We start from the raw sequence: 19,053 nt of genomic DNA on the forward strand, positions 1-19,053 counted from the left end.
GCTTAAGTTTGCTGATAAAACCATGTATTTGCATGGTCGTTAGTAGAGGGGTTGGAAGGAGGGAGGCTCTATAAGCTCTCAGTTTATGCCTCAAAACGAAAACTACCAAATGAGCTCCCTTTTCGGAAATTCTGTAGTTAGAAAAGCAACTGGGTTTCATGCTTCAGGGTTTCAGCTGTTCACCTGTGAGAACTACAATAGTTGCACTTTTCTTTTCACTGCTCATTAATATCCATGCTCTGCTCTCTACAGTGCTCTGCCATTCAGCTGAAGGACTGACAGAGGTCTCTGCAGCCTGCTGCCTGTCTCTGCACCTTGTACCAGTTACAGTGGCAGCACCAGTGCAGGGGTTTGGCCTGCATTTCACATTCCCCAGAATTTATCCTCACATGCACTGAAATTGGTTGTACTCACAGCTCCCACCTCCCAGAGTGCTACAGCACTGAAAACGCTTACTGAGTTCACTGGCCTCACCATAGCAGCTAATGCAAGTGGAATCCAAATCAAAACAGCATCTCTTCCTAGAGGGCTTCTTAAAAAACACCCTGCCACCAGACAAAGCAGGGTGGTGATAGCCTTACCCAAGAACTTCGCAAAGTCAGTCAAGGGTTCCCCTGCAGATTTGAGCAGCCCATCACAGCCTACTTAGAAAAGGCAAGAGAAGGAGGCAGATTTCACCCCATCCTCTAAGCAGACCTCAGTTGGAGCTCCTCTTGCCACTGGATTCTGCCACCCCAAACACACACATGCACGTGCACATACACAGGGTGTAATGTCTCCCAAAACATATGTCCTCAGGTCCTCTGAGCTCCTTCTTCAGTGACTCTGCTTCTCCCTGCCACCAGAATTGCACTTAACCACACGTGACAATATCACCTACTCAACCGTTAACCTATGCACAAGCTCATCACCCATAAACCAGACAATTAGTCTGGAACTTATCTCCCTTTAAAGAGTCAGACCAAGCTGTGACTGGATATACACAAATAAGGGATCTGCAAATCCTTCAGGGTAATAATGAAGAAAAGATCTGATTTCCCTCCCTGTTTTTTTTTTTTTTTTTTTTTTTTTTTTTACTAATAGCAAACTCTGCTTCTCAGAGCACATCCTTCCCCAAGGATGCCAGAGCTGGCATTTCCTAGTCTAAGATCTACAGAATAACCACACTGTTTAGAAAATAACTCGTGTCTCTGAAGTTATCAGTTTCCCTATTTGTCAGTAGAAAATTACATGTTTCCTCAAAATATACAATAAAATAGCCTCTAGCAATAGCCTGCAATGCTTCTCTTTCCAATAGTTTTATGAATATGTGTGTGGTCTCATGGGAGTGCTTTCATAATCATTTAATGAATGACAGAAACTTAGGACAATGAGAAGAAAAAAGGGAAATACAACCATCATGCATGTAGTTGCTTTGAATAGTCTGCAGAAAAAGTGGTTTGCTCTATGGGGGAGAGATGTTCTGCTCACTTGCAGGGCTAAAACACAAGATTACAACCCCTTCTAATGAGGGGCAGCATGCTGTACACTGCTTCCAGAGCAACCCAGTACAGTCTGTTGCTGAGATTCCTCCTGGGCACTCTCACTGCTCTGGAAGAGTTCTCTGAACCAGACTTGTATTCTACATATGTTAAAATATCATATAGTTGAAGAGGTAATACCCAGAAAGAGATCCTGGGAGGGGGATGGGTATCCAGCTCTTAACCAACTTTGTACCCCTCCTTCACAGCACAGTTTGTCCCAGATGAGTGAAATTTGCAGTACTCTGCAAGAGAGGCAGCTTGCATTTGAGTGTACAGGAGCTCCTTTCATTTGAGCTATTCTGGGAGGCCGTCACCTGCTCCCAGCATGTTGACATAAGCTAAGAGTAATGACGGTCTTTGAAAATACACCATAAAATTGCTGTGAAAACTTGTTTCTTCTGTGGATATTCAAAAATTCTACCTGTGTGGGGATGGAAAAGGAACTGTCAACTCTTATATGCACAAATAACACAGCAAGAAGGTACTGAAAGAAAATCCATTTACTCAAACACTTCTCCCTCTCCCCCCCGCCTTTTCCTTTTTTTTTTTTTTTTTTTGCAATACAAATTAATTCAACCTTCTGTATAAAAAGAGGGGTGGAATGGTTCAGCACAATGTAATGGAGCAGTTTCATTTAGCTGCAACTCTCCAGAGGGCAGAGTTCTTGTGATACCAAAACATAGAATGCTTAGAAGCACAGGCTTTACAATCTGCTCCCCGTGCCACCAGAAACATGCTTCCTCTCTCCCTTCACTCAGCCTCCAGGATAAATAAATAAATAAACTTATGGAGCAACATGTCCAAGAAGCAGTGAACAGAAATGCATCCCAGAGGGGTGCTAAAGCATATAATAGCTGTATTTGTCTTCCTTGAAATGCCCTGGTACAAGACAACAAAAAAGAAGGTAGAATCATTTGTTGTGCTCAGGTTTTAAGAGATTTCTGAGTAGATCTGTTGTGCTTGCATGCTGTTAACAAACCCTACCTGAATGCAACAGCTTTTGCCTTTCTGGGACAAGGGTCTTTTTTGCCAAAACAGCAGAGGCACTTAGGAGACAGTGGTATGGGTACGGATTTTACTTTGGGATGAATTCTAGGTCTAAGCAACTTCCTCACTGCTCCCCCTTCCCTGCCCAGCCACATGCAACACAAACTGGTGGTTCTTTATTTCAGAACAGATTATTGGGATTTGCTCATTCAATGTTCATGAGCTGTTAGTACTCCCTCAGTCACTTGAGCCAGCACTTCCTTCAGACATGGCCCAAAACGCACTGGGATTAGTAATAGGTATCACAAGACCAAGAGGGAGATGTCCAGCCAGGGTAAGTGATAACAGCTCAGCAAGCTGCCATAGGTAAATGGGAGGAAGTTTGCTGGAAGGAAAACATCTTCCATAAGAAAGCTTGAATGGATGAGGAGTTGCTGTGGAAATGAGAACAACAGACCTGGAGTATGTGGATAAAAGGAAAACAGTAGAAAATATAGGTAGATTAAAATATTTTCATTGGTTGCTCCATTTTAGATATCCAGGCTAAAAAAGCCAAAACAAACAAAACAAAAAACTACAACAAAAAGTACTAGGGCAAACCATTATATATCTGAATTCATATTGCTGAGACAATGATAGTCTCAAAACTGTATTTGAGGTCACAGTGTTATGGCACCGGGGTTAACGACATGTTTCCCTAAAGGTGGGTTGTTGTTCAGAGACTTCACTGTTGAGTGTGCAGCATGATATAAAACAGAGGGAACTGCTGACAAAGAAACCAGACTGGCACTTTGGAGACCTGGGTTTTATTATCTGATTTCCTCAAGGAAGTCAAGTTGCACCCGTTCTCTGTCTCTCTCGCGGCATGACTGGAAGCTCTTGGGGTTGTGAACTTTCTCAGTAGTCACCTGTCCTGGTTTCAGATGGGATAGAGCTCATTTTTCTTCTTAGTAGCTAGAATTAGACACTATCCAGTGCCCAACATAGTAGTACCCCAAGTGTTTATCAGGGTCTTTGGCTAACTATGGCATGCAAAGGAGGAAAAAGAGTATTTCTAAGGAAGGTGCTCTGCTAGGAGATTAGCTACTAGAAAATAGAATGAGAACTCAAAATATTCCAAGTACTACCAGTTTGGAGTCCAAAGGAGAAAAAACCAAACCAAACCAAAACAAAACCACAACAATATTAAGCCAAATACCCTTGGCCATTTTTTTTCCTTTAGCTGCAAAGTAAAGCAATCTCTATGAAGTGATAAAGCCATCCAAGAATGGCTGCGGTTGTTTCTTTTAAATGAACCAGAGAGAACAGATGGTCCCCTCTCATACTGTCACAAAGGTCAAAATTAGCCACCCCTAAGACTAGCAGGTTCTTGAAATGCTCAAGTGCTTGTGTCTGGTTGTTATGACTAATCCACTCTCTAGAACAAGAAAGGTCAAATGAAGAACACCGCTCCAAATACTGCAACAACTCCTAGCCATGGCTGATGTGTAAGGCACTCAGACATGGTGTCAACAGCTGCTCCTAAAACCTGATGAGTCAGCCTTTCAAAAGAGCTTGTCAGCTCTCACTGTTAGAGCTTTCATACAGATTATATTTACTCCCCAATGTTTAAAAATATCCTTCTTAAACCTTGAAAATATAAAATGTTTTCCTTACAGAATTTGTCCTTTTTCCCCAGACAGCTGCCCAAGAATGTCTCATGTATTTATTTGGGAGCAAAACTTTCTAGCCCTCCTTTCACTTTCTGCTTCACATGCTGACAGCTAAACCTAAAGGCAAGCCTCTGTTTATGAAGCCATGTACAAATGAAGAATTTCCGCCCTCTTTCACACCTTCTACCTGCAAACCACAGTCAGACTTCCAGAGTACTGTAAAGTTAAGTGTTCTGCTCAGCAGATAGGGTACAGAGACATTGGACAACTTGCCTTTGGTCCTACAACAGGCATGCAGGCACAAATCCCCTATCCATCCCCTATTCTAATCACCAATCTCCCTTGGATGCTGTCATTTAAATAAAAAGGCCTATTGGAAATGACAGGTGAAGAAAGCAGTCCAGGCATGAAATGCACTCTAAAGTATATTAATAGAAGGTTGCCAGACAAAATGGCACAAGGCATTTGATCGCATCGTCTTAAGCTTGTTGTTCATGCTCCTTTGCATCTGGCTGTGTGATTTCTGCCAGATTCTCGGCTGGAGAAGCAAGCTAGGATTTGCCTGCTTTCCCTAACCCGTGCCGGGCTCAGCTGCAATCATGCAGAGCACTGAAAGAAATCCCTTTGAGTCGGGATTCATTCCGAACATGTAAAACTCAGACAAATGACTGCTTCTCCAAAGTGAATCCCATTTCACAGCAAGTAGGTTATTAGTGTGGAACTCCATACAAGTAGCCTGCATTCAAAAGCCCTCTGCATTATTAATAGAAGATGAGCTTTTGACATCAAAGGAGAACCATTATGTATGCTAAACGGTGGCAAAAATTGTACCCGCACTTCAAACCTTTTCAGTTCTTTGTCCCTTGTAAATCAATCAAGGTTGACAGATGCTTTAAGGAGAGTAATCTTTTCAATGATACTGTCAATGGATAACATAATGGAACATTGTCTCTGTGCTGTGTGAAGACATGGAGCTAGTCAATTATGGACAACACTTCATGCAGCCGCCAGTTTTCACTTGAAGTGCTGCTGTTGAAGTATTATAATCCCAACAAATGGCCGCAGCAGCATACAATGTAAATGAGACCTCCTGAAGCTTTGGAAAATTAATTAGTAACAACAGTGGTCCATTCCCACACTTTCAAACACCAGCCTGGTAATGTTAATGATGTACTTCCCCCCTTCCCTTTGAGCAGTCAATAGAGCATATTTACATACACTATTTTTAATCTTCAACACTTTTTTCCCCCCTTTTTAAATGCAGGAAGCTCTGGATTCCTTTCCTCTCTTTCGAGCAGCAAACTTCACCCCTGATATTTTCAGCCAGTCACATAACCCACATGACTGAAGCTAAAAACAAGAGAACAGCGACTTTCCCACTTGGAGACAGCAGTGATATTCACTCCTCTTGCTTCATACACATCGGACACTTTGTGGCTGTCTCCTTTTCCAGCACTTCTGTCCCCTTGGCTGCCCTGAGAAGAATAGCTTGGATGGATGGCAGGGGAAAAGCTTCCGGTCTCAAGAGACCAGTAGGATGTGAGTTGAAAGCCCAATGTACAGAGTGCCAGTAGCACCTATGTCAAACTGTGGTGCACTGGATGCCAGTATATATATCCAATTACCAGCTTCTACATAAAGGAGACTGAGAGCCAAAGGGGAGAGACTGCACTGTTTATTTAGCTATTGGATTCTATTTCTGACGTCGTTTTCTTAAAGATTTTCCCTTTGTCAACTGAGCCTTGTGCTAAGCGAAACACTTAATCTGCAACAGTAACAGAGAGAAATCCCACACTTGAGCACAAAATTTCTAAATTCCTATCAATTGCACGTTTTCCTTGCTATGATCTGTGAATGCCCCGTTATCTATAAGGTGCTTTTGAAACAACCAGGTGCAGATAAGAAACTCAGTCACTGAAGTCTTTTTGGACAAGAAAAGGCTGTTCCTTGAACCCAACTTCCTCTTCCCCAGGATCTGAACAGTTTGGAACAGATGCAGCTGCTGTCCCTCCTCATTTAGTACAGATTCAGTCTGCTGCACTCTGGACAGTTTTCTGAGAAGCCCTTGCAGTTGTTGACCACAGAATGCTTCATGCTGCAGCAGTTTCCCGAACCCCCCAAAATACAGATAATGGTTAAACAGTACTATGAGGCAACAGAGGCAGCAACAGCAGTCACACACCCTCCCAGGCATTACCCAGACAGCTGCCACTGCTGATCCCAAGCAGAAAAGGAAGATGTTTGGTCTACTAGAGGCCCCCATCCTGGGAACAAAAAAAGACAGAGGAAAGGATATCTTCTGCCTAGCCTTAGAAAATTCAGAGACTGATCCAAACTTCTTCCCACTCTTGCGTAAAACAAACTACCATAGAATAGAGAAATGGACAGGAATCAGAAGGTTTCAATTCTTCCTTCCTTTTGCTGGAACAGATCTGTCAAGAAAACAGTGGCACAGCTCCATTTCTGTACTCACTTCCCACTCAAACTCCACAGTGCAATATGCACAAACACAAGACAAAAAAAATCTCAACTCTATTGTGATGAGAAAGCTTTAGGCTAGCATTCTTGCCATGATGAAAATGGCCTTTTTTCCAATTACAGTTTCTTTGGCTGTACAGACTCATCTGCTTTTCTATCTGTTTTTAGATTTTTTTTCTCTAAACACATTGAATGCTGCAGGGTCCCTACCCTGCTCCACCCATCAGCTCTGCCACAAACTGGTTGGGATGGCATTGCAGGGCAGGCAGGCACTATGCCCCAGCTGTCCCCATCTTTGAGAAGAGACCCTTATTTATCTCTCAGTATCAGGAGGATGAAGTATAAGCAAAAAGGGGACAGCAGAAAATGGAAAATTTGTGGTGGGTAACAAAGAGGTTTAAGAACATAACAGACATAAAATCAGAGCCCAAACAGTAGGTTCTTTTGCTTTTCTCTGCTTGTTGCAGGATTACAGAGTAGTTTTTAATTGAGCCTGTTCCCATTACAAAGCTGCCAAATGTCATCCACTGCCTTCTTTCCTCACAGCTCATGGCTGGAAGTTCCTGCTGCCTTGGCTGAGATGCGTTTCTGAATATTCCTTATCCAGTCAAAGCAAAACGGGACACCAAACATCTCTTACTTGAAAGACTGTCCACTTAAGAAAACCTGGAGTGCATAGATTGAATCAGAGGAAGGGATAGCTGTAGAGAAGTAGCTTGGCTGGCAGCTCCACAGGTGTGTAAGGTGGGCTAGGAGAAGTGAACAAGCAGTTGCAGGCAGACTTGGGCATTGTGTGTTCTACTTTCTACTTGCACTTGTGCCTTCTACTTTCATTTTCCAAGGAAAACTAATGTACAAAAGAGGCTATGGAAAAGGTCAGAATGTCATACTTGGACACAGAGTTGCAACACACTGGACCTGAGTCTTAAATCTACTGACTTCTGCAGAACTACTGCAATCAGTGTGTCCTAAGGATCTGTTCTACTCTGTTTGAAACTTGCTTTAGAAACATATGACCCTTTCCAACTCATTTATAGAAGTTTACCATTTATTTCCAATATCCAGAGATACCTACACACATGCTTTATTTCAATTTACAAGACATGTATTGAGCAATTGCAGATTTTGTAGCAAAGTAGTTTTCCATGGTGATACCAAAGAATTTCAAAAGTATACATTGCCTTTGTCACAACTTTCAACAGAAAATTATCTAACCTTTTCAAGTTTATTATTTTTAATTCTATTTGCTATTAGATTATTAAAGTGCGCAAGTAAAAAAAAATTGGCCAATATAATATAAACAGTGAAACAATAAAACTGATCCAGTTGATCAAAAGACAAAAATATCTTCTGATAACAACTAAGTGTTCCAATAATTCAGAACCAAAGGTTATAATATAGAAGATGAACAAACTTCTTCTGTTTGTGTGCCTAATGACAATACAAAAAGATCACAACTTACCACTTTTGGATAAGGTAAATATAAGAGGGAAGACAGTAGCTATTAATGACAAAAAATTTAAGTAGATTTCTATTCACATTAAAATAAAATTCACACAATCTAATTAAGCCAGAGACTTATCATTAAAAAATATATTAGGAAAAAATTAATTAAGAGAAACATTGCTTACATAAGAGAAGTCTTCAGCATTCTGACAGAGTAGCTTGGGAAAAACAGCCTGTCGCTGAAATCTTTCCTCATCTTCAAAGATGTTCCCATACATGAAGCCATTCATCATGGTGGAGTGGGCATGGATGTCAATATAGAACTCCAGGTTAATCTTCTGTTGAGGGAAAACAACAACAAAACATTCAGCATGAGATAAATCATAACCGTGTTATGTAGATGAAGCCTTCCATAAATCCAATACAGTCATCCTTGAATCTAGCCATGGTGCCAGCATCAGAGCCCTGCTAAAGACATTGCTTTGATGCAGCCAACCATTCATGCCTCTTTGTGGGCACATGTGAGATACAATGCAGGACCATGACAGATATTTCTTTACCTTTTCTGAGAAGGCTGGAACATTTACACAATGCAAGACACTGTGTAAAAAAGAAACAAAGCATTATCCTTTGCTTTGATACAGGGCTTAGTGCCACTGATAAAAATATGCACATTCCAGTTCTAGAGTATGATTGTTCAGGCATAACTGCCATCTCTGCACAGTTCTGCATCGCAATAGGCAGATGTATCTTTCTGCCAGGAAAGACAGGCTCAAAACCGTGTGAAAAAAAAAGTGTTTCCTGGGCAGTTTATTTTGGTTTATAAGGAGAAATACCATAAATGTTTCTGTCTTGCTCTGCTTTGTTGTAGTAATTCAACAGAACAATTCCCAAAAGCAAGTGCCTTGAAAGCCTCTGCCTGTAGCTTCCCATGTGATTCTGCATCAACTCTTGCTTCAAAAGAAAACACCAGGACCCCCTAACTCAGAAGTGCCAGCTCTCCCCATACCCTTCCTGGCTTGACAATTCAGCATCAAAAGGCTCTATACGAAAACACTGCTCAAGTCTCCAGTCTGGGGACACAACTTTTTCCTCACATCACATAGGTGATACTATTTCCCCTGCCATCAGTGGCAAAGAATGAATGTTCACCTTGATCACCATGTACAATGCCATTGACAGCAGCAAGAAGGAAACATTTAGCACTAAAAAGTGCTACTAAAGCAGATGCCACTGGATTACTGGGTTTTCTCAAACTCTTTCAACTTCTGGTCTGGAGCAAACGGTGCTGTGTGACTAGACAGTGACAAACCCACCCCTGGTTACCTGGCCACCATGGGGCCAGTAAGAACCTTCCTGGTGACCAGAGGGTTACAGTTCAGATCTCCCTGCCTCAACAGGGGGGTGGAGAAGACCTTTGTTATCAGGACAGAGATTACCATGCTTAGTCCTGTAGGTGGCAAACAGGGACCCTGACCAGTAACATACAACATGTAGCTCTGACCACGTTTCATCCACACACAAAGCTTGCTCAGGCTACTGGAGAATATTGAGCTACAAGACAGTCCAATGTAATACAAACACAGTTTGTATTATGCAGTTCATGTGACAGCAGTGTCAGCTCTTCCAGAGAGTCTCTGATGGGGGGAGAACATCATTTGGTATGTGAAACTAATATGATACAGATTTACTTTCCCTTGGCAGAAATCCAATGTACAATACACAGTGACTGTTTAGTTTAATTAAACAGCCTAGAGAGAGTAATACTATATCTTATTAAGCCTCTCCTATGTTAAAATGTTAGCTAACGCAATATCAATATCTGACCATGCTTAATAGGAAAATGAACATTTGATTGTATTTGACTCTAATACAATAAATTCTTGCTCCTGCCAAAACATTATGCTGTGCTATGGAGGACCAATACTGCAATAAAGCACACATCTGCTATTCAGAGATATAGCACTGAGGAGAAAGATTAGCATTGACAAGATGAAATACCACATAGGATTTTCTTCCTCTCCAAGCATACAGAAATTAAAACCAAGATTGAGTAATATTTTTCATAATTTCCCCATCAGAAACAGAATTTGATGAGATCAGATGCACACAGCCATATCACCATAGAACAGAACATCTTGTAGAGTCTCAAAACAGTGATTTGATGATGAAGTGAGCAGATAATCTAGTTAAATTAGATATTTGTAAAGCATGAATGTCCTTCACATAGAAGTCAGTGACCTAAGTCATACTTATTTTAGAACAACTAGACAGAATTCTTTATAGGGACATATTTACTAATATAAAGTAACTGAGAAGGACAGTGAGATCTATAACAATAGACTAGTATCATTTGTGTCTTAACACAAATAAAGGTGCTGGCGTAATCTGTATGATTTATGCTGTGTTATCTATACTTATTCAGCCAGTTATCAAACTGATTCCAAAAAAAGAAGTCTACAAACAGGGAGACAGAGGCACAGATTACTAAAATAACTTTCCATAGGCTATCCAGCAAGAAATTCACCTGCAGAATGTGGGAGAGATGAGCCTCAGCTTAGTATTCAATTGACCAAGTCATCCAGTCTAACACAGTATCACTAGAGAATATTTTCTAAGCTCTCCTAGGATTTTTTTTTTTTTTTTAAATTGCTGATAAAAGTGTTTCAGAGAATTTTAGAGAATCTCTTAGGGTGCTGAAAACTCTTTGAAGATCTTTCTTGATCATCAAAACCATTTTCAAATAGTCTGGTTACAATCATCATTTGTGATGGAAGAATGTCCTTCACAGATACCGTCTTCACTTAAAGATTAAGCTTCCAGAGTGCTTATTTGGAAACCATGACATTCAACAGATAGCTCATCACCCAGACAAGTGTTTAAAAACATTTATCCAGTCATTCATTACAATGCACTTTGAAAGTTGTTTCCTAAGGCAGACCACAATAACTATTCAACTGTTTTTTTCTGGTCTTTGTTCCTTACCTGCCTACTGAACATATAAAAAACTCTATTCTACATATTCCTGTCCACTAAATATAGTTCAAATTTGCAATTGTCCATACTATTTAGTAAGTTGTTACACATTGCTATAGTAATTGCCAGTTAGATGTACTACTCCCAGACACTGCTGTATGTGAACAGAACAGTATTTCAGTGTTTCACATTTATTCTCATCAAATTTATTATTTTATCAAAATGAAACATCTTGAGCATTCTCCATTACAGAAAAAAATAATTCAGTGCATTGTTAATATAACACAAGTTCCTAATGGAAAAATTCTCTTTATTCATAGACACAAAGATATCGTGGCCTTAAAATGGACAATAATAACCCAGTCACTGTGATATTAAAGTCCAAGTTTGCTACCTCATACCCCAAGTAGTAGACCAAGTAGTAGACAATTTGTTTGCAGACAAGTTTCACAAAAGAATTAAGGTATGTTCCTAAACAATAATGATATTTCTTCTCTCTCTTTAGAGTCATACATATTCATAAGTACTTTATGTGTAGGAACTCTTTCACCCACTGTCACACTACAAATTTAAGCTAGGGAATAAAGTTTCGTATTTCAGTTGAGGTTCTCTGGAAGATTTTGACATAATTACTGATCTCCTGCAATTTAGGCAGGATCACAGAATTAACATTTTATTAAATATATAATGTCACCTACTGATGGGAATTTCAGAAAAATCAGCAGAGAGCTGACCTTCTGAAACTGTTTCTCTTTGAGATAGCGAGAATTTCAATGAGAGAATTAAGTTAATAAATGTATGTGTGCATTTACATGAACACATACAAACACACTTAAAACATAAACCAATCCTATCTGCTGTTAAACCACAGAGATATCTATCAGTATCTACACAGCAGAACCCACCCTGGTTATGGCTTTTAATGCAGTAACATCTCCAAGTAAGTATGGGAATAAATTTAGAAGTGGCTCAAAGTCTCATAGTCACATTTGCTTCAGCCTTTAAGCAGAAAATACTGAATAACCAGGCTCAAACATCTCTGGATGCCATAGTTGCCTTCTGAGAGACTTACAAGTTACATCCTACAATATGATATTAAACTCATCATTTTCTTCTTTAGAGGTGGAATGTAAAATGATTCAGATGCCTTATAAAAATCATCATGCAATTTAATTCTCTCAAGTGTCTTTGTGCTTATAAGCAGCAGCAGAGATTTCTCTCTCACACTCTTTCTTAAGTAAAGCTGTAATTACCTGGATGACCCAGCTTACAGAGTTGGAGAAAACAAAGGCAGACTTGGTCTTTCTTTGTGTGTCAAAACAGAAATCACTCACTAGATTGACAGAGACAATGATTGAACCCCACTTCCTAGAAAATAACCGTTAACATTCTCTCACTTGAAAAGAAAGGTCTTTGCCTCCTCTTGCCACTTACCACATAAAAGCAGAATAAATAAATAAGCAAATGAATTTGTGCGCTAAAGTTCATTTGAATCCCTGCCTTTGTGACACACACTTTCCACTGTTCTCCTGAGTCAGTCTAAAGTTTCCGTCAGATTGAGAAATACACATATAAATTAGGGAGCGGAAAAAATGAAAGAAATAATGGATAAAGAATAAAAGCTCACATACATTGTCAAGATATGAAATAGTGAAAGTAGCACAGAAACTGGAAACTGGTTCATGATACCATATAAAGTTTTGAGAATATATATTCTCACTTGTATGCATTTTTATTTCAGTAGCTGAATGCCTTTGGAAGGTCAGTAATTAAAGAATAAAAGGAAAGAATGATGTTAATAGCTAGTGCTGATATGACCAAAGTTAGATTATGAACAGTGCAATTAAGATTCTTAAGGAAAGAGAGATTTAATAAATAAATAAATAAATAAAAATCAATAAATGCCTTAATAAAAGGATAAATGTGCATTGAGCCCAGAACATGAGCCACTAGAGAGACAAATGATGCAGGAAGAAGCCAAATCTGTCCACCAGCTGTCACTTCAATATGGATTTTATTAATTCTTGGGCTTAGCAATTGGTTTAGAGAGAGATCGTCCAAAAGCCTTCTTCACACCGATATTTCATACAGGGGATGGGTTAAACTCCTTACAATGTTTTATGTAAACCACTAAAACCATGGTTTGTCATTAGTGGTAGAGAACGTAACAGCCTTCAGGCAGACTTTGCACTCTTACTGCTAAGCCACTGTTTGAAGCAAAAGGACATACAACAGTCGGCACATCATAAGGAGTTTGCCCCTCTTGGTTCCGAAATGACTCAGAAATTTCCAGAAGACTGGCTCTTTGATTCTTCCTCAGGTTCAGAGTCTCTCAAAAGAAAATTCTGCATAGGTCTTAAATATATCCATTTTGACATACACACCATACCCCATGCTTAGCTATTTTGGCAATGCCTACAATGGTGACACCAGAAAACACAAGCACAATGTACTAATAAGAAAAATAAAGGGAAACTGACCATTCAGCATCACACGTTCAGCAGTCTACATTCAGCTAAAAAATACCAGTCCTGGCCCTTTCAGCTCCAGGGAACTCTGCCCAGTGCCTTGAATTGCTCTTTAGGGATGCACAACACTTGTCTCCCTCTGACTATACATGGGAACATGAGGTGGAATTTAAACTGTCTGGATACAGATCACATTTTCAAGCTTCCCTTGAAATACCTGGTATTGGATGCCTGGTAAAGTGGATTTTATCCAAATCACTTTTCTTATATCTGCCTTCTCCCCATATTTTCTCCCCAGAATCGAACGGGTAAGTACAAACCCTCACCAAAAGAAAAAAACAAAAAGTCAAATACTTCCAAGAACTTTTTCCTTTGCCATTCTGTATAACCTCTGACAAGTCAGTCCCACAGTGTCATCTCCAGTTTTGCAGACAATGTAAGCCGCACCTTATTAGAGGCACTATTTTAGAGGTACGCCACTATTCCTTTGTAACCACAGGGACAACATCTTTCTCTTTTCATTCATGGACCACCATGCTCCATTCACCTTTGTAAACACCGTGACAACAATAGCAATTATTTAATAAAATAATAAATTAATAGTAGAAAAGTGATTTGCTATTTTTAAAAACCTTCTAAAGGTTAAGAACCTTAAAAAAAAAAAGTTTCCTCATCTTGCTTCCTGAGAAGGGAGAATGCCAGTTTGGAATCATTCTTATTCTCACTGATATAAAGCACAAAAGCCAATTTCTCCTTATTCCTGTAGACACCTTTACACAATCTTTTAAGCGTCCCTGCAGAAACAGCTTGCAAACACTGATGCATCACTAGTTCTGCATGTCCTTCTAGCAATTCTTCATAACACTTCATGCATTTTTTTTCAGATTATTTCAATGATGCTTCAAGAGCTGTTGTCTTTTGGAATGAACCAAGTTGCCATTCAAAAGTATTTACTGATCCAGTTACATGGCAGGTTCTCAATCTAAATAATACCTCTTAATGATAGGCATAATCTGATGTGACTCATTAGTGCCTCAAAAGGGATGGAGAAGAGACCTCTATTGGTTCCGTGGATTCATACAGCAAACGGATGGCATGTCCATCAACACTGCTTTCCTGCCTGTCTTAAAAAGTAAGGGATGCTTTTATCCATAGAAGAACATGAGGCCCCCTTCAGTGAGCTAGAACTCTGCTCTGATGTGCCCATCAGTAGCCCTGAAATGAGCTAAACTCATAGTTTTGGCCTTAGAGCGGGAGGTCAGCAACATGCATATTCTGATCCTGGTTCTTTATCTGCTTGCTTCTCTCACCTGCCAGTGCAGATAACAACACCTCCTGAGGATTAGCTGACGTTTGTAAAGCACTTTGAAGATATAAAGCATCACACTGTGTACAAGTTAAGTATTAATTCATCTGCCAGGCTGATTCACTCTTTGACCCCTCTGCAGAGACATCCAGTTAGTGTCAGCTCTGTCAGTTTTTGCAATTCAGGCACCTGTCCACCAGCTACTGGACTGAAGCCAACAATTCACACAGGACACAGAAGAGCCGTCAGATGGTAGTAACATTTGGTCACGACAGGCCTGAATTGGATTTGAAAGGGTGACCTGGAGGTGAAAGGCTCTATCAAGAAGCCACTTCTGTTCAAATGCATATTAAATTAGAGAGGGGCCAAAGAGACAATGTTAAGACCCAGATCAAGTTTAGACAAGGCTTTTGGGTCAGTTGCATGGACAATTCTTGTGTATTTTTTACCCTAAATGAATAGGAACCAGGAAATACACTCTTCTGGATTTTGGGCCCCAAGACAAAACTAGAAGGGTATGTCTGAATAAGGACAGTCATTGTTCTGTCTCATCCTTTCTGTCTTGCTCATGTAGAAGCAAACATGCACATACACTCAGCAACATGGGTTTTGAACTCTGAAAGCTCTGAAGTCCTTAGTTGACTGAATAATTAGAATAAACCATGGCGATTAAACTGGGTGGAGGGAGGGAGAGAGAGAGAGAAAGGGAGGGAGAGAAAGGGAGGGAGGGAGGGAGAAAGAAAGGGAGGTGGGGAGAAAGAGAGAGAGAAAGAGAGAAAGAAAGAAAGAGAGAAAGAAAAAGAGAGAAAGAGAGAAAGAGAGAAAGAGAGAAAGAGAGAAAGAGAGAGAGAAAGAGGGAAAGAAAGAAAGAGAGAAAGAAAAAGAGAGAAAGAGAGAAAGAGAGAAAGAGAGAAAGAGAGAAAGAGAGAGAGAAAGAGGGAAAGAGGGAAAGAGGGAAAGAGGGAAAGAGGGAAAGAGGGAAAGAAAGCTGAGGCAGTAACTGTTCCTTATTCTGATAATTAGAGCAAGGAAATTGCCTTACAAAACAGAAATATCTAAATGACCGTGCTTCCACCGGATAATTGAATTTGGCTCTGATCTGGTTCTGAAAGTTTGCTCAGCTGAAATGCTCCCAGTAGCTGTATGAGGGTTTTAGCACTTCTTGGTACTGTTCCTTAGACAACCACTTGCTTGCTGTGGTTCAAATCATTCAAATCATTGAATGTCTTCAGGCGTCATTAATTGCTGCTTAAACACCTATACTATATTAAGCTCAAGAATTCCTGTTCAAGTATTCACTTCATAGCAGTATTAATAGTTTTGTGTTTTACCAGTAACTTTTAATTATATCTCTGCAGAAACTTCTGACCAATGTACAAAGTCTTTATTTTGCAAGGACTTAAATAAGGCCCAAAGCCATTGCCTGCCTCTCCTTCAATTGCAAAGGCAAAGAGCGGTGGACTCAAAAACAACAGTTAGGAGTTATGACTCCCTGTCCCCTAATCTCCTAGGAGCTATTCCTGTTGGACAAATTGCATGTAGTCACATCAAACTCTATAACAACCAGTTTCTCCAGTCTCTCAAATAATATATGGCATTATTCAGTATTTCTTACTAAATAAGTAACAGCTGGCACAATATAAAGTCATCAGGCAGAAGACCTGAGGCAAACAAAATAAAGTGCTTTTTAAATTAGTTTATACTTATACTGCAGAACTCACTGCCACCAGATTTTAGCCAAAACACAGATGAACTCAAAGATCAATTAGATAAATTCAAAGAAAAAGATTCCATTATGTTATTACACACAAATCCCCAAATTACATATTGCCAGAAGCTTTGCCCTGTTCTTAGTCTATCCCTTAGCATCTGCAATAGGTCATTGGACACTGAGCCAAATAGACCTTGGGTTTGATGAAGCATCACTGTTCTTATTTTCTAATTAGACCTTAATTTATATTGCAGAATGAGACTTCTAGTTCCTAAAAAGTTAAGGTATTGATTGGTGGTGAGAAGTATGCTTATTTCTACAGTTTCAACTGTCTACTTTAAAAAGAGATTAGACAAATTACTGTAAGGTAGGTCCTGCTCTACATGAAGCTTTAAGTTCATGAAGCCCCTAAACCGATGATAACTACAAGCTGGACATCAAAAGTAAAGATGCATTTTACACATGTAAAGTTTCTTACACAGTCCCCTGAATGTCTTTTTCCTCTTACTAACAACATACCAAGAAAATCTGATTAGTTGGACCTATGAGAGAACCTGTAGTGGTTGTTCTTATTTTACATAGGTCCATGTGGACTAAGAAAGGAATAAACATACCTCCATACAAACGGCAAACTTGCCCAGTTGAGTGGAAGGAATCAACACTAGATGTGTCATTCAAGCGTTACGTGGCCATCTACTTGCTTAGGAAGACAGGAAGTCTGCAGATGGACATTGTGCACATGCTCTACTAGTGATTGACAGCTGAAAAGCAAACTAACTCTTTCTCTTCATCTTGCTGGCACAGCCTCACCACAAGAAGAATTTATCCATGTTCATTAGTCTTATTCTGTTCCTTTGCAAGTTGTCTTTCTTTTCCTTCCTTGTACTTAGTACAGGCAACAAGCACATCCAAGTAAGAGATAAAAGTGAAAGCCGATAAACAGGAACGAGGACACTGAAAGAGATTAGGGACTATACATCAGACATAGGGGCTGAGGGGAGGGACAGCATGCTAACAAATAAAAATAAGGATTGTCACTGACACTCTCTTGTTGACCTAAGATTCATCCACAACTGGAAGAATAGGTTTTCTTGGGTTTGGTCTACTCAGAGACAGATCAGCATAGCATTTTGCACCAAACTGCAGAATGTTTTCTCTGTTCTTTACATCTAGCAATATTTATTATCTGTACACTGCTATAAAAGCTAAAATGTAATGGTCATTTTGGAAGGATCTGCTTTTACAACTGAAAGTACAACATATCATGCTTTTTCAAGGCACTTATCAGCATCACTTGTATCTGAAACATTTTTTCTCCAATATTCCCCTACCCACACTGGCCAATAGGTAAACGTATTGCTGCAGGCAATATCACCTTGTGTTCCGCCTGTCAGACCAAGCACTAGGGCAGCTAACTATGTCTGTAAGTCACAAGATCTCAAAGGCAATGTATCCCCTGAAAGCACATATTGGGGACCACTATTTTTTTTTACCATTTCCTACAGGAAAAATAGTTCTTGCTGAACATTACAAACTCAAGATTCAGCACAGTGGTATAAGAAATAATCAAAGTGACAATCTCAAGAGGATTCACCAGGGCTTAACTAAACAAAGGTGTAGTAAGACTCTAAAGAAGGATATTTCCTACCCTAGACAGCAGCAGCTAACCCACATGACCAATGGTTGACTTAGAGATTTAGTCAGGTTTTGTCTGCTTTTTCTCCTATGTGTGTATATATACACCTTTATAAGCATGTGTGTGTAAAAATGCATCTTTAAAAACAAATAAATATTTTAAACCTGTTTTAATCCTTCTCCTCTGTAACAGTTAACAGCTGTCAATAATGGACAGCAAAGCAATTTGCTCTGAATTGTGGGTATATCAGTTCAACATTTGATCTTTGCTCTATTAAATGCTGCATCAACAGTGATGGTCCACATGCTGTTTTCAGGTTGGGTCACCAAACACTACAATGGCTATTTTGTGACACACATTACTGTCTGCCTGAGGACATTGGCCCTACAATATGATTGCAATGCGAAGCAATATTGTTGTGATTTAACCCTGGTAGGCAGCTAAGCCACTTGCTCACTCTCCCCACAGTGGAACGGGGGACAAGAATCAGAAGGGTAAAAGTGAGAAAACAAGGTTTTACCCTCTTATTCAACTACAGCAAGACAGAAACCAACTACATGCAACAGCAGCGTAGTGAAAGTTCTCTGGAGGCAGAAAGTGATGGCACAAAACTCTGGTAGACAACTTGTGGGCAAACTAAACTTTTGGTGAACTTGCTCTGTTTTTTTCATAGTTTCCCTGGCATTTTCTTCTCCTCCACACTCCCACACACCACACTATGAGTCGGGGAAAGTCCAGAATATACTTTAATAAAGCTCCCAGCTTCATCAACCACTTCCCTTTAACTTTAGATTTCTCTGAAAGGAGGAGGTTTCTGCTATCTGATGGCTGGAACCTGATCCTGTCATCATTAGCTTTCACAGAGACTCT

The 19,053-nt window shown here is 39.9% G+C and overlaps 1 protein-coding gene across 4 annotated transcripts in view; it reads right to left on the reverse strand.

The window, feature by feature from the left end:
- Positions 1-19,053, reverse strand: part of BEND5 (BEN domain containing 5) — a 960,999-nt gene that overhangs the window by 96,240 nt on the left and 845,706 nt on the right. For all 4 annotated transcript variants that reach the window (XM_042805597.1, XM_042805572.1, XM_032997234.1 and 1 more), the window contains one exon: positions 8,272-8,424. In XM_042805597.1, coding sequence (XP_042661531.1) covers positions 8,272-8,424 — 153 coding nt within the window. The remainder of the gene's footprint in view (positions 1-8,271; positions 8,425-19,053) is intronic.

The sequence above is a fragment of the Tyto alba genome, unplaced genomic scaffold (assembly GCF_018691265.1).
Source record: "Tyto alba isolate M040663 unplaced genomic scaffold, T.alba_DEE_v4.0 Super-Scaffold_1000006, whole genome shotgun sequence".
In the NCBI taxonomy this organism is placed as follows: domain Eukaryota; kingdom Metazoa; phylum Chordata; class Aves; order Strigiformes; family Tytonidae; genus Tyto; species Tyto alba.